Source organism: Plectropomus leopardus, chromosome 2 (genome assembly GCF_026936395.1).
Source record: "Plectropomus leopardus strain MGB_pleo_1.0 chromosome 2, ASM2693639v1, whole genome shotgun sequence".
Lineage (NCBI taxonomy): Eukaryota > Metazoa > Chordata > Actinopteri > Perciformes > Serranidae > Plectropomus > Plectropomus leopardus.
The window spans coordinates 8,081,813-8,098,183 of record NC_142177.1 but is presented as its reverse complement, the minus strand read 5'-3'; the positions used below and the strand labels follow the sequence as shown (position 1 = coordinate 8,098,183).

The following is a 16,371-nucleotide window of genomic DNA, read 5'->3' as shown; positions in this document are numbered from 1 at the left end:
ATGCTATTTTCAAAAAAACCCCGCTAAAAACCATTTTAAACCACACAAAAAAGCATGCCGAGACACCCCATAGCAAACGATGTTGCAAAATCAGCCAGAAACACCATTAAAAAGCATGTCCAAAAATCCACCACAAATGCAAGGCTATAGTATGGCAAAAATGGCAAAAAATGCTATTTTCAAAAAACTGCTAAAAACCATTTTAAACAATGTCAGAAAGTATGCTGAGACACACCTTAGAAAAAGTTGTTGCAAAATCAGCCAGAAACACCATTAAATAGCATGTCCAAAAATCCCACAAAAATGCAAGGCAAAATTGTCAAAAAATGCCATTTTCCAAAAACAGCTGAAAACCATTTTGAACTACATGAAATAGCGTGCCGAGACACGCCATAGCAAAGGATTTTGCAAAATTAGACAGAAACACCATTTAATAGCATGTCCAAAAATCCCACAAAAATGCAAGGCTATAGTATGGCAAAATTGTCAAAAAATGCCATTTTCCAAAAACAGCTGAAAACCATTTTGATCTACATGAAATAGCGTGCCGAGACACGCCATAGCAAACGATGTTGCAAAATCAGCCAGAAACACCATTTAATAGCATGTCCAAAAATCCCACAAACATGCAAGGCTATAGTATGGAAAAAATGTCAAAATATGCTATTTTCAAAAAACTGCTAAAAACCATTTTAAACAATGTCAGAAAGCATGCTGAGACACACCTTAGAAAACGTTGTTGCAAAAACAACCCTAAACACCATTTAATAGCATGTCCAAAAATCCCACAAAACTACAAGGCTATAGTATGGAAAAAAATGTCAAAAAATGCTATTTTCAAAAAACTGCTAAAAACCATTTTAATCCACACAAAAAAGCATACCGAGACACGTCATAGCAAAAAATGCTGCAAAAATAGCCCAAAACACCATTAAATAGCATGTTCAAAATCCACCAAAAATGCAAGGCTATAGTATGGCAAAAATGTAAAAAATGCCATATTCAAAAAACTGCTGAAAACCATTTTGAACCACATGAAATAGCGTGCCGAGACACGCCATAACAAAGGATTTTGCAAAATTAGACAGAAACACCATTTAATAGCATGTCCAAAAATCCCACAAAAATGCAAGGCTATAGTATGGCAAAATTGTCAAAAAATGCCATTTTCCAAAAACAGCTGAAAACCATTTTGATCTACATGAAATAGCGTGCCGAGACACGCCATAGCAAACGATGTTGCAAAATCAGCCAGAAACACCATTTAATCGCATGTCCAAAAATCCCACAAACATGCAAGGCTATAGTATGGAAAAAATGTCAAAATATGCTATTTTCAAAAAACTGCTAAAAACCATTTTAAACAATGTCAGAAAGCATGCTGAGACACACCTTAGAAAAAGTTGTTGCAAAAACAGCCCTAAACACCATTTAATAGCATGTCCAAAAATCCCACAAATATGCAAGGCTATAGTATGGCAAAAATGTCAAAAAATGCTATTTTCAAAACACTGCTAAAAACCATTTTAATCCACACAAAAAAGCATGCCGAGACACGCCATAGCAAACAATGCTGCAAAAACAGCCCTAAACACCATTTAATAACATGTCCAAAAATCCCACAAATATGCAAGGGTATAGTATGGAAAAAATGTCAAAAAATGCTATTTTCAAAAAACTGCTAAAAACCATTTTAAACCACACAAAAAAGCATACCGAGATACGCCATAGCAAAAAATGCTGCAAAAACAGCCCAAAACACCATTAAATAGCATGTCCAAAAATCCCACACAAATACAAGGCTATAGTATGGCAAAAATGTCAAAAAATGCTATTTTCAAAAAAAACCGCTAAAAACCATTTTAAACCACACAAAAAAGCATGCCGAGACACCCCATAGCAAACGATGTTGCAAAATCAGCCAGAAACACCATTAAAAAGCATGTCCAAAAATCCACCACAAATGCAAGGTTATAGTATGGCAAAAATGGCAAAAAATGCTATTTTCAAAAAACTGCTAAAAACCATTTTAAACAATGTCAGAAAGTATGCTGAGACACACCTTAGAAAAAGTTGTTGCAAAAACAGCCCTAAACACCATTTAATAGCATGTCCAAAAATCCCACAAATATGCAAGGCTATAGTATGGAAAAAAATGTCAAAAAATGCTATTTTCAAAAAACTGCTAAAAACCATTTTAAACCACACAAAAAAGCATGCCGAGACACGCCATAACAAAGGATTTTGCAAAATCAGCCAGAAACACCATTAAAAAGCATGTCCAAAAATCCACCACAAATGCAAGGCTATAGTATGGCAAAAATGGCAAAAAATGCTATTTTCAAAAAACTGCTAAAAACCATTTTAAACAATGTCAGAAAGTATGCTGAGACACACCTTAGAAAAAGTTGTTGCAAAAACAGCCCAAAACACCATTTAATAGCATGTCCAAAAATCCCACAAATATGCAAGGCTATAGTATGGCAAAAATGTCAAAAAATGCTATTTTCAAAAAACTGCTAAAAACCATTTTAATCCACACAAAAAAGCATGCCGAGACACGCCATAGCAAACAATGCTGCAAAAACAGCCCTAAACACCATTTAATAACATGTCCAAAAATCCCACAAATATGCAAGGGTATAGTATGGAAAAAATGTCAAAAAATGCTATTTTCAAAAAACTGCTAAAAACCATTTTAAACCACACAAAAAAGCATACCGAGATACGCCATAGCAAAAAATGCTGCAAAAACAGCCCAAAACACCATTAAATAGCATGTCCAAAAATCCCACACAAATACAAGGCTATAGTATGGCAAAAATGTCAAAAAATGCTATTTTCAAAAAACTGCTAAAAACCATTTTAAACCACACAAAAAAGCATACCGAGATACGCCATAGCAAAAAATGCTGCAAAAACAGCCCAAAACACCATTAAATAGCATGTCCAAAAATCCCACACAAATACAAGGCTATAGTATGGCAAAAATGTCAAAAAATGCTATTTTCAAAAAAACCCGCTAAAAACCATTTTAAACCACACAAAAAAGCATGCCAAGACACCCCATAGCAAACGATGTTGCAAAATCAGCCAGAAACACCATTAAAAAGCATGTCCAAAAATCCACCACAAATGCAAGGCTATAGTATGGCAAAAATGGCAAAAAATGCTATTTTCAAAAAACTGCTAAAAACCATTTTAAACAATGTCAGAAAGTATGCTGAGACACACCTTAGAAAAAGTTGTTGCAAAAACAGCCCTAAACACCATTTAATAGCATGTCCAAAAATCCCACAAATATGCAAGGCTATAGTATGGAAAAAATGTCAAAAAATGCTATTTTCAAAAAACTGCTAAAAACCATTTTAAACCACACAAAAAAGCATGCCGAGACACGCCATAACAAAGGATTTTGCAAAATCAGCCAGAAACACCATTAAAAAGCATGTCCAAAAATCCACCACAAATGCAACAAATGCAACGTATGGAAAAAAAGGCAAAAAATGCTATTTTCAAAAAACTGCTAAAAACCATTTTAAACAATGTCAGAAAGTATGCTGAGACACACCTTAGAAAAAGTTGTTGCAAAAACAGCCCTAAACACCATTTAATAGCATGTCCAAAAATCCCACAAATATGCAAGGCTATAGTATGGCAAAAATGTCAAAAAATGCTATTTTCAAAACACTGCTAAAAACCATTTTAATCCACACAAAAAAGCATGCCGAGACACGCCATAGCAAACAATGCTGCAAAAACAGCCCTAAACACCATTTAATAACATGTCCAAAAATCCCACAAATATGCAAGGGTATAGTATGGAAAAAATGTCAAAAAATGCTATTTTCAAAAAACTGCTAAAAACCATTTTAAACCACACAAAAAAGCATACCGAGATACGCCATAGCAAAAAATGCTGCAAAAACAGCCCAAAACACCATTAAATAGCATGTCCAAAAATCCCACACAAATACAAGGCTATAGTATGGCAAAAATGTCAAAAAATGCTATTTTCAAAAAAACCCGCTAAAAACCATTTTAAACCACACAAAAAAGCATGCCGAGACACCCCATAGCAAACGATGTTGCAAAATCAGCCAGAAACACCATTAAAAAGCATGTCCAAAAATCCACCACAAATGCAAGGCTATAGTATGGCAAAAATGGCAAAAAATGCTATTTTCAAAAAACTGCTAAAAACCATTTTAAACAATGTCAGAAAGTATGCTGAGACACACCTTAGAAAAAGTTGTTGCAAAAACAGCCCTAAACACCATTTAATAGCATGTCCAAAAATCCCACAAATATGCAAGGCTATAGTATGGAAAAAAATGTCAAAAAATGCTATTTTCAAAAAACTGCTAAAAACCATTTTAAACCACACAAAAAAGCATGCCGAGACACGCCATAACAAAGGATTTTGCAAAATCAGCCAGAAACACCATTAAAAAGCATGTCCAAAAATCCACCACAAATGCAAGGCTATAGTATGGCAAAAATGTCAAAAAATGCTATTTTCAAAAAACTGCTAAAAGCCATTTTAATCCACACAAAAAAGCATACCAAGACACGCCATAGCAAACAATGCTGCAAAAATAGCCCAAAACACCATTAAATAGCGCATCCAAAAATCCCACAAAAATGCAAGGCTATAGTATGGCAAAAATGTTAAAAAATGTAATTTTTAAAAAACTGCTAAAAAACATTTTAAACCACACAAAAAAGCATATCGAGACACGCCATAGCAAACAATGCTGCAAAAATAGCCCAAAACACCATTAAATAGCGCATCCAAAAATCCCACAAAAATGCAAGGCTATAGTATGGAAAAAATGTCAAAAAATGCCATTTTCAAAAAACTGCTAAAAACCATTTTAAACCACACAAAAAAGCATGCCGAGACACGCCATAGCAAAGGATTTTGCAAAATCAGCCAGAAACACCATTAAATAGCATGTCCAAAAATCCCACAAAAATGCAAGGCTATAGTATGGCAAAATTGTCAAAAAATGCCATTTTCCAAAAACAGCTGAAAACCATTTTGAACTACATGAAATAGCGTGCCGAGACACGCCATAGCAAAGGATTTTGCAAAATTAGACAGAAACACCATTTAATAGCATGTCCAAAAATCCCACAAATATGCAAGGCTATAGTATGGAAAAAATGTCAAAAAATGCTATTTTCAAAAACCTGCTAAAAACCATTTTAAACAATGTCAGAAAGCATGCTGAGACACACCTTAGAAAAAGTTGTTGCAAAAACAGCCCTAAACACCATTTAATAGCATGTCCAAAAATCCCACAAAACTGCAAGGCTATAGTATGGAAAAAATGTCAAAAAATGCTATTTTTAAAAAACTGCTAAAAACCATTTTAATCCACACAAAAAAGCATGCAGAGACACGCCATAGCAAACAATGCTGCAAAAATAGCCCAAAACACTATTAAATAGCATGTTCAAAATCCACCAAAAATGCAAGGCTACAGTATGGCAAAAATGTCAAAAAATGCCATTTTCAAAAAACTGCTGAAAGCCATTTTAATCCACACAAAAAAGCATACCGAGACACGCCATAGCAAAGGATTTTGCAAAATCAGCCAGAAACACCATTAAAAAGCATGTCCAAAAATCCACCACAAATGCAAGGCTATAGTATGGCAAAAATGGCAAAAATGCTATTTTCAAAAACCTGCTAAAAACCATTTTAAACAATGTCAAAAAGCATGCTGAGACACACCTTAGAAAAAGTTGTTGCCAAAACAGCCCGAAACACTATTTAATAGCATGTCCAAAAATCCCACAAAACTGCAAGGCTATAGTATGGAAAAAATGTCAAAAAATGCTATTTTCAAAAAAACGCTAAAAACCAGTTTAAACCACACAAAAAAGCATACCGGGAGACACCATAGCAAACAATGCTGCAAAAATAGCCCAAAACACTATTAAATAGCATGTTCAAAATCCACCAAAAATGCAAGGCTATAGTATGGCAAAAATGTCAAAAAATGCCATTTTCAAAAAACTGCTGAAAACCATTTTGAACCACATGAAATACCGTGCCGAGACACGCCATAACAAAGGATTTTGCAAAATCAGCCTGAAACACCATTAAAAAGCATGTCCAAAAATCCACCAAAAAAAAAAATGTCAATAAATGCTATATTTAAGGATGTTGGAAGGATGTTGCAAAAACAGCCAAAATCTCCATTAAATAGAATTTCCAAAAATCCAAGGCTATAGTATGGCAAAAATATCAATAAATGGCATTTTAAAAAAACTGCTTAAAACCATTTCAAACCACATCAAATACCATTCCGAGACATGCCATAGAAAAGGATTTTTCAAAAACAGTCAAATACACAAACAAAGACCATGCCAAAAAAATTCACCAAAAATGTAAGGCTATAGTAAGGCAAGTATGTCAAAAAATGCTTTTATTTTATCTTTTTTTAAGTCATTTAGAAAATGAAACATACTAGGCTTAATAGGGAATTATTCGACACACTGACATTGTTACACTACTGCATTACATTATTTTTTATTATGATGTTATATGTGATTTCTTGTTATTGTATATTGGTAACGTACAATAGGAGCACTGAGAGCTGGAAGAACTATTTCGAAGCGGGTTATAAAAACACAGAGCTCTAGTTTAATGCAGTTCATTAATGTATAAATCCAGCAGAGGGCAATATTACACAGCCTGATGAAGGCTCTCCTGTGGAGCACAGATCTGACTAATTTATGCATTCACATGCAGTGGTTTTCGCTTTGTATTAAAATCACTCTCTTATATTAACTGTAGTGTGACAACATAGAACAATGAAGTAGCCTAGACCTTTTTAAACAAAGGAAAAGCTTGGAAACAGGGATGGGCAGGCTGACAAAGGATCAAAGTCTGATAAATGATTAAAAAAGGATCAATAATTGTAGGCCCATTATATGAAACACTATAGACAAATGCTAAAGTTAACACAGCAAAAGCTAATTTCCAAGCCAGTAATTCACTATGAGAAGCACAAACTTAACACAACTAGTAAAGTTCCATAACTGAAGTTGGGGAACAAACACGCCTCATCTCCCAAAGGGGTTTCCCACCCAGGCCTATAAAGGTACGTCTAACTCTCTCTCCTGTCCTTTTCTCCTTCTTTCTTTCAGCAAAAGAGCTACACAGGATTCAATGGAGCCTGGAGACTCCTGCACTGAGACAGCACCCTCATCCTGAGTGTCAGCTCCCTGTCTTCTGCAAGCCTTTCCCTGTTTCTTATTTTTATTAAACCATATACAAGGCCTCTCAATGGTGTGCTCTCTTGGTAAAATGTTCAGATGCAGTTTTTGAAAATGATAACCTCACATACTCTTTGTAGTTGTAGTGTGTGGTGAGTGTAAGATTACTTCTGCTGGCATTACTCAACAACATTTTCCTCATCTGCGTGTCAGCGTGCCTTTCTCTACACACCGGGATCGTCTCCGTGCAGCACAGCAATGCACGATGAAGACTATCTGGGAGGACACCACAAGAGAAGGACATATACCAACTGCTTGATGTGCTATTTATGTTTCTGAGTTCATTAGATATTAATTAAATTAATTAATTGCAGTAAGTAAGTCAGCAGAAAGACAAAGATAAATAGAATACACGTTTATATATATATAAGCAATAAACAGCAACCTGCTCATTTACCATGGTCAATTTAAAATATGTCACCATAACCATATGTCATATCCACATCACTCAAATTTATACAATGTAATTGTACATTTTATATATTAAAAGTACTATATATGTATGTATTTTCATTTATAGATTTATTTTATATATTTTATGTTTTACAATATATTTTATTTTTTGTAATTTATTCATATTTAACCCTGATTTGGCAATCAGTTGCTTATTTTCTATTGCCTCTGACTCTTGAGCTGCTGAAATGTGTGAATCTATCAAGTGTGACATTAATTAGTCTAATCTAACCCTAGCTGTTAACATTAATCTTCAAATATAAGCATGTTTTACTTTAAAAAACAACATAATAATGAAACTAAAGACAATGTGCTCCGTGTATATTGTAAATTAGTCCAGCTATTGGCTGCTATTTAGTGAAAATCTGAGTTTTGTCTATCTGTCTAATGTATTCAAATGGCCCACCAGACACTTCCAGGAACTATTCAAAGCCTCCATGAAAACCAACATCGAACAGCATGTCACAAAATCCCACAAAAATAAAAGGCAATAGTATGGTATAGGAAAAGATGTTGCAAGAACTGCAAAAAACACCATTAAATAGCATGTTCAAAAATCCAACAAAAATGCAAGGCTATAGTATGGCAAAAATGGCAAAAAATGCTATTTTAGAAAAACTGCTTAAAACCATTTTAAACCACATAAAAAAGCATGCCGAGACACCCCATAGCAAAGGACTTAACAAAACAGGCAAAAACAGCCAAAAACGCCATTAAATAGCATGTCCAAAAATCCACCAATAATGCAAGGTACCAAAACAACATAATATAGCATGTCAAAAAAACGATAAAAAACGCCAAAAATGTCAAAATATGCAATGTCCCAAAAACAACTTAAACCCATATATTGCAACATAAAATTACATGCAGACACACTCCATAGGAAAGGATTTTGCAAAAAGGGACCAAAACAGCACAATATAGCGTTACAAAAAAATGACGGAAAATGCCATACTATAGCATGGTGAAAAATGTAAAAATATGACATGTCCAAAAAACATCTGAAAGACACATAAAATAGCATGCAGAGACACGCTATAGCATCGGATGTTGCAAAAAACGGCCAAAAACACATAAGATAGCATGTGCAAAAAAATGACTGAAAATGCCAAAACATAGCATGTCGAAAAAATGACGGAAAATGCCATACTAGAGTATGGTGAAAAAAAAACATGACATGTCCAAGAACCAGCTGAAACCCACATAAAACCACATAAAGTAGCATGCCGAGAAACGCTAAAGCCCAGAGTGTTGCAAAAGCCGCCAAAAACACCATTATATATATATACATACATACATATATATATATATATATATATACATATATATACATAGGTAACTGCTTAAATGTAAAGTTGATTGTTACAGCACAACCTTGAAATCAGTAGAATACAAGTGGGTCAAATTTACAAGTAGCCTGCCAATTTTGGTGAGTTTTTGTTGTGTTTTTTCTGCACAAACACTTTTAGTCGAGAAAAATAAAAGAAGAAGAAGAAGAAGAAGAAGAAGACTAATGTTTTTGCATTAAATCTAAGAGTAGAGTACACAGTTTATTTCTGGTGGTGTGGTGTGGGAAACAAAATTTTTATTGGTTTATCTGACCTGAAGCAGAGCCGCAGACAGGTAGCAGATTATGAAGATTGGCGTCATGGAGGTATGCCCCCCCTGCAAGAGGTGGATGGTGTACAGGAAGAGGAGGTGACCCGGAACTACAAGAAGGACCAGGACTCTGGCTGATTTGGAGTTCACATCTAGATATAAAAAAAAGTAACAAGCTGTATGTACTGTTATGTTTAGTGTCAATTCTAAAAAGATGCTCTCCTATTTCTTTATTTTCAAATTAATTATGACCCAATTGTTTGAGACCATGTGAACAACTATAGAGCCTAAGGTAGAGATGACTGGATTGGATTTGGGTCTTATTCAATCAATATTTTCCATATACCCAGTTTCTTTTTTGAGCATACAAGACATATTTTAACATTTACCAATTTGGGAAAGACACTTATAACATCATACTAGGACCATCCATTCTATGTAAAAAAAAAAAATACAGCACGGGGTTAGGAGAGGAGGGGTAACATTCTGAAAATATAAATAAAAAGGTAAATTCATTGAAAACATAATTTTAAGAAATTTCTCAGGAAAGTTGTCTGGACAGGGTTTTCGATGTGAAGGTGGCTGAGCCGGTGGCCAGCAGCTAACAGTGCTAACTACACAAACAGTGCTAACAATGCCAACAGTGCCGACAGAGCTAATGGTGTTAATCTGTAGGGAACTGGATGGTGAATGCTAAGCTTCCACAACGACACGATCCTTATATCAGCAGTAACCACTATATGAGTGCAGTGCAAAGAGGAGGCAATAAGCTAGCCAGTTGGATACACATATGGGCTAATATGTACACCTGGCTGGACTGGCTTACCACAACAAACCACAGAGAAGCTCAGATAACAACACACACAGAGGTAGCAAGATTTCATTCTTTGCTTTGGACACTATCTTTGCATACCAAATTGTGATTTATTTTATTAGTGTTCAGAATGTTGCATAAAGAACCTTGAAACTGCTATATGCTCCACTATATTAATTTATATATTAATATAGATGTCACATTCACCCATTCACACACTGATGGCCTAGGCTACTATACATGGTACCACCTGCTACTCAGTACTTCGACATGTTGACTGGAGGAGCTGGGGATAGAACAGCTGACCTTCCAATATGACCCACTCTACCTCTGAGCCATAGCTGCCACAGAAATTAGCCGATAACTTCATTTATATGGTGTCTGGTGCTGAGCAGATAGCATAAATTTGGTGTGTTGCAGTGACACCACCCAGAAATGTTTAACATGAAAATCAAAACCAGCAGGCTAGTTGAAAACTATGTCAATATGAGAGTTAGGGATTTGCTTACTACTTCAGTTTCTTATTTTACAGTTAATGTTACTAATTATATGATGTGCATAGACTAATATCTGCACACTCAACATTTTTAGTTCGGGAGCAATCCTGTTTTAATATGTTTTGTATCTGTATCTACATTTGAGGCGAATCATTGTTCTTCAGATTAAGTCTGGTTGTCCTTTTTTCCTCCCACTACAAATACATAGCTTTATTTGAAGGAGCATATTGAACATAAGGAACAAAAAATAATGGGAACAATCCTGCACAAGTTTAAAAAAAACATACAGACGGCTCCAATAAGTTTTGCAATTCAACGATTCTATCAGGGTGTTTGTCATCCCTTTTCAATGGCGCCACAGTTTTTTGGAGCTAGTTTGCTGAAGTTTGCTGTCGGAAACATGACTGGAAATGGTTAGATAAAACAGACAAAAAAGTCAAACAGAGACAGTGCTGCCATCGGTTTTCAGTGGAAAGCTGCTGGAAAAGTCCTTGCATTTCATATGTAGTAACTTGATTCGTTAATATATAAAAACATTAACTGAAATGGCTTTAATAATGTCACAAATTTGACATAGTGTTTTTTTTTCTTGTATGGAAGTGCTACACCTGTACATTGCACATTTAAATGTATGTTTTTTTTTCTGTGTCTGACCTGAGGAGCAGAGGGTGGCACAGGGTCCAGGACAGTTCACACTCATTGCAAATGGAAGAGCTCCAGGAACACTCCAGTAGTGGAGGTAGGTGGACATCCTGCTGGCCTGGATTGCCACCAGATTTCCCCCTACGCCTGCATGGACACGGAAAAGTGTTGCACTCATCAATTCCATAATAAATATTCAATAAAACTAAGAAAATACAAGTGCATTTTAAGATTGGACTTGGACGGTGCGCATGTTTTGTAAATAATCAGTTCTGAGCTACTGAAATGTATTAGATTTAGCAATGTTTCAATATTTGCCAATGTGTCATCAAGCTGCCATACAAGAGGCTGAGCAGTCACTGCAGAATATCCGAGTAAACAGTTTTCGGAAAAATGATTCACTGTCCAAACAGTAATTCTGCCTGAAATCTATTCAGCAGTTATCCCTAATCACGCCATCCCAGGGGACTCTTTCTCTGAGGGCTTGGAACAGGCAGCGTAGATGTTGTGCCATATTCATTGTAACACTGCTCTCCCCTCAGGCCGAGTTCATTAGGAGCAGAACAAAACCTTTTGGCTTGCAGAGCTGTGAAGCACATGGATCATTTACACAAAACAGGGGAAGTGTTACTGGCAGTGGTGAAACAAGTAGCCTGCATTTACTCAAATGTTGGACTATAGTAGAAATTTGAAGTAGTTCTCTCAAATATCTCAATTTTCTGCTACTTTATGCCTCAATTCCCCTACATTTTACATTACTTTTTACTCCATTAAACAAATTATTACACTAAGTTTCTAAAACTGGCTTTGTAATAATGAACTACAGCACTGAAAATTCCTAATGTATTCATTAGTGAAAAGAACTCAAAGAACTTCATACTTGTTTTTGGATTTCTACTACAACAGTTTACAAGCTTAAATGTACAAAAAACACATTATTTTTCTCATACTGTCTGCCTGAAAATACATTCTTCAGTTGTCAAAACACTGCAAAACAATCCTGTAACACCCACAAATGTAATAAACCACAAACGTAATACAAATCTGCAGCTTTTAATATAATAATCCCACAAACGTTATAGCTGTTGCTTACTACAAACATGAAATGAAATTTCCTGCAAATGTCCAGAAGAGACATCTATACTATGTCCAGAAAAGACATCTATACTACGTCTAAACTACCAAATTTAAGCATCTGAACACTTTTTCCACCACTGGTGTCTGGTCAACAGGCCAAAAGGGAAGAGCGCTGAATTGGAATGCAAATGCGCTTCCTGTACCGGGGTGGTAATACATGCAGGAGTCTTTGGCAGAGATGCTGTGCAAACGAAAGCCAGTGAATGCATAGTTAGCATTCTGATCAGGCTTGTGGTTCATGTAAAGACCATTGTTATAGCTCTCTACTTAGTATGCTGCTTTGTGGAAAACAAACTTCTGTCAGTGAAGATGTGGCCCCAAACGCCTCTCTAACCTTTTTTTTGATGGGGAGGGAGCTGCTCAACTTCAGCAGCACTTTAATGCCTCATGATTGATTAATTGCTCAAAATTGAGGCCCTTTAAAATAATAATGGGATTAGCTGCTGGGCGTCTACATGCTCTGACAATTTCCACATTACTTCAGTTGACATTATTGATAATAATGAAGCTAATTATGAAGCTTAAATATTATTCTTGAAAGATTAGGAGTGTTGAAACCATAACCCCAAATCCCAGATCTGCTTACTCATTCAGGAAAACATGTCGGTGTTCATTACTTTACTGAAAAGACGGGAAGAAATTACATGAATTGTTTTAGCTTCAATTGAGGGGATTAAATCCACAGTAATATTTATTTTAGTCAAAATCACCACCTAAAAATAAACCTTAATATAGGTCGTAATAAGCTGCTTGTACAAATGACCTCTGAGAACATATTCTGTGGGGAGCACAGTCTCTGAGGCACATTCAATCCTTAAAATTAAAATAAATTTAACATAATTTTATGCAGTGGGGAAAGAAGTAGTTAGGTGGTTAACTTTACTTATTAAGGAACAATAGTAAGATCACAAAAAGAATAGTAGAAATACTATTACAAAATATGTAAGTATTTCCCGAAAGAAATATACTTAAAGTATCAAAAGTAAAAGGTAGCCTGTCAGTGTTATATTATTATAGATTATAGAATTGTTTATACTGTTGCATGTAAGTATAAGAAGCATTTCAATTTTGGTTGAGATGCTAATGCTAGGTACATAATTATTATACTGTTATGAAGTTTAATCAACAGATATGCATTATATATAATGAAGGTATATAATTATATAATTATATAATATAAATGTGCTTGATTGCATTCTTCTACTGACTTTGTTTTACCTGTTAGGGCGAGGCAAGTCACCCAGTTGATTCCCATATCACAAAATTCCAAGCTTAGCCACATCCAATCTACACCTGAGGAAATCACCTGTGTGGGTGTGTGTGCAAAGCTCTAAATTTGCAATGTAACCAGTAACCACATTAAATGTACTGACTTGTCATCCAGCACCACCAACAGATCAGTGTTTCCACTTATCCTGTGAAACATCTCAGCACTTTCTTAAAGCTGGAGTGTAGGATGAGTGCACAAAAATGAGCGCCCATTACATTCAAGCCCTTGCCAAATTAGTTCACACAAAGCTGATCAAGGCCTAGTCCGTATGCACATGGATATATGTGAAAACATTGTTTTTTCTATACATTTTGGCTTTTTGTTAACATGCAACATTTTAGGTCTTTGAGAATGAACCCTTTGCAGTGTTATCTCCTTTGTGAGGCGTCGCAAATAAGGGGACATGTAATGTATCATATATAGTCAGACAGTAGTCATTTTCTGTAACCGCTTGTCCTCGTAAGGGTCGTGGGGGGGCTGGATCCAATCCCAGCTGTCATCGGGCAGAAGGCGGGGTACACCCTGGACAGGTCGCCGACACATATAGACAGACAACCCTACACGCTCACAGTCACACCTACAGACAATTTAGAGTCACCAATCAACCTGAGCTGCATGTCTTTGGACTGTGGGAGGAAGCCGGAGAACCAGGAGAGAACCCATGCAGACACGGGGAGAACATGCAAACTCCGCACAGAAGGGCCCCTGCACGCGGACCGAACCCCGTTCCAACCGGGTTTTGAACCAGGGACCCTCTTGCTGTGGGGCAACAGTGCTAACCACGACACCACCCTGTATCATATATATTAATTATAATATTAAATGTAAGAAAAATATAAGCACACAACACAAAATATAAGCACACAACACAAACCCACAAAATCTGTTATATAAACTAAAATGGAAACCTATATTATCCTTAATATACTGAACCTATACTAAGAATATATGTTTACTTAAGTGGCTCTTTCATCCATTGTGTGGGATTTATTAGCAGAAATGGAATTTAATATTGATAACTACATTGTTGTCATTAGTGTATCACAACCTGAAACTAAGAGCCCTTGTGTCCCATTTATATCTGCATAAGGATCAGGTCTACCATGTGGTTTCTATAGTAGCCCAGAGCAGACCATTCAAGTTTTAGCTTTGGCTGCCATAGATCTCCTGCACACTTGGAGAATTTTCAGTTGGCTGCAATCTACAACCTCACCACTAGATGTCACTAAATCCAACAAACTGGCCCTTTAATCGAATCTATTTTTTAATTTATTTATAAATAGTTGCTCTTCATTCTCATTATAACTGATATGGAACCAAATTATGACCATAAAGAATATAAGCAACTCGAAAATACATTGGTACATTTAATCACCATTCAGTACTCAGTGTTGTTGTTGTTGTTGTTGTTGTAGTATTTATGAACTCATATTCACAAAGATTTTTATCAGCCAATTTCAAGTTATTCCATTTCAAAAACTTGATTTTGAGCATATTTTTTTTAGAGTTCACAAATACAGATACAATGCTTTCACATCATAAATTAAATGGTTAAGGTTAAGTGTTCAGAAAGATAATGAAATGATGAAAATTTAAAGAAATTCACTCACCATTCATGACAGGAGTGAACACTGCCATCCCTTCAAAGTTCGGATTGCTCACTGTCTTATCCAGAATCAGACCGCCAATACTGGGAAGAAGACAAGGTATAGAACATAAGTCCGTGTGGGACACTAGTATAAAATAGAATCCTAAATTTACTGATTTATACAAAAGAAATCACATATATCAAAATATTTCAAAACAATTGTAGTCAGAGCAACAAGTTGCTGGATTCTCTGCTGCAGATAATGTCACAGGTAAGAATCACCTGCTGATGGACATGGCCAAAATGACTGGTTGCCAGCCTGACTTTAGGACCTCACTGATGGGCGGAGAGCGACTGGCAATAATGACCCATGCTGGGATAAGGAGGAGGAAGAGGCCACACACTGCAGGAGGCAGGTACCACATGTCTGGAAAGCAACAAAGCACAAAATACATCTGTAAAAATATTTGGTTACACTCTTCATGTAATAAAGAAAATGGTGTTTGAATGGAAATTACACTTTTGTCTTTGTCTTTTTAGAAAAGGGTGAACAGTGGAAAAGAGATTAAAGAGTGACAGAAATCAGGACCGTTTTACTGCTGCCTTCTGTCGGTACACTTCTGCTAGAATCAAAGTTTGACTATACTGCCCTCGTCTGGCCAAAATACTCCTTTATTACCACAATATTGTTGCTATGCAGTTGTGTAATTTTTTTGATCATCTTTTGCTCTTTTTCTACTTTAGAGACCTTTTTCAAACTACTGTCCATACATGTCGCTGTTGCAGACAAACCATGTACTGAAAGCGACTCATAGGTCTTTCTTGATGTAATGTGTGATCTCTGACCTCTGTAACAGAAGAAGAGGCTGCTGACGCCAGCAAGCAGAGACAGAGTGATGAGGTCTCCGAGGCTGGCAGCAATTGGAGTGGCCACATTATCTGGGTTGATGCCCACTCTCCTGGATCCAATAATCACTGCCACCATCACCACACCTGACAGAGCACAAGATGAAGGCTTTACAAAGAGGTTCAACAACGCACTAAGCTCATTAACTCTATTGTGCTCTATGTTGTACTC

At 36.0% G+C, this 16,371-nt stretch overlaps 1 protein-coding gene across 1 annotated transcript in view; it reads right to left on the bottom strand.

Annotated features, from left to right (window-relative positions):
* The window catches only part of LOC121952610 (solute carrier family 41 member 1-like), a 33,188-nt gene that overhangs the window by 10,898 nt on the left and 5,919 nt on the right, over positions 1-16,371 (bottom strand). The window contains exons 5-9 of the mRNA XM_042499388.2: positions 16,140-16,286; positions 15,576-15,720; positions 15,316-15,395; positions 11,311-11,445; positions 9,349-9,497 (exon numbers count right to left, since the gene is read on the bottom strand). Coding sequence (XP_042355322.1) covers positions 9,349-9,497; positions 11,311-11,445; positions 15,316-15,395; positions 15,576-15,720; positions 16,140-16,286 — 656 coding nt within the window. The remainder of the gene's footprint in view (positions 1-9,348; positions 9,498-11,310; positions 11,446-15,315; positions 15,396-15,575; positions 15,721-16,139; positions 16,287-16,371) is intronic.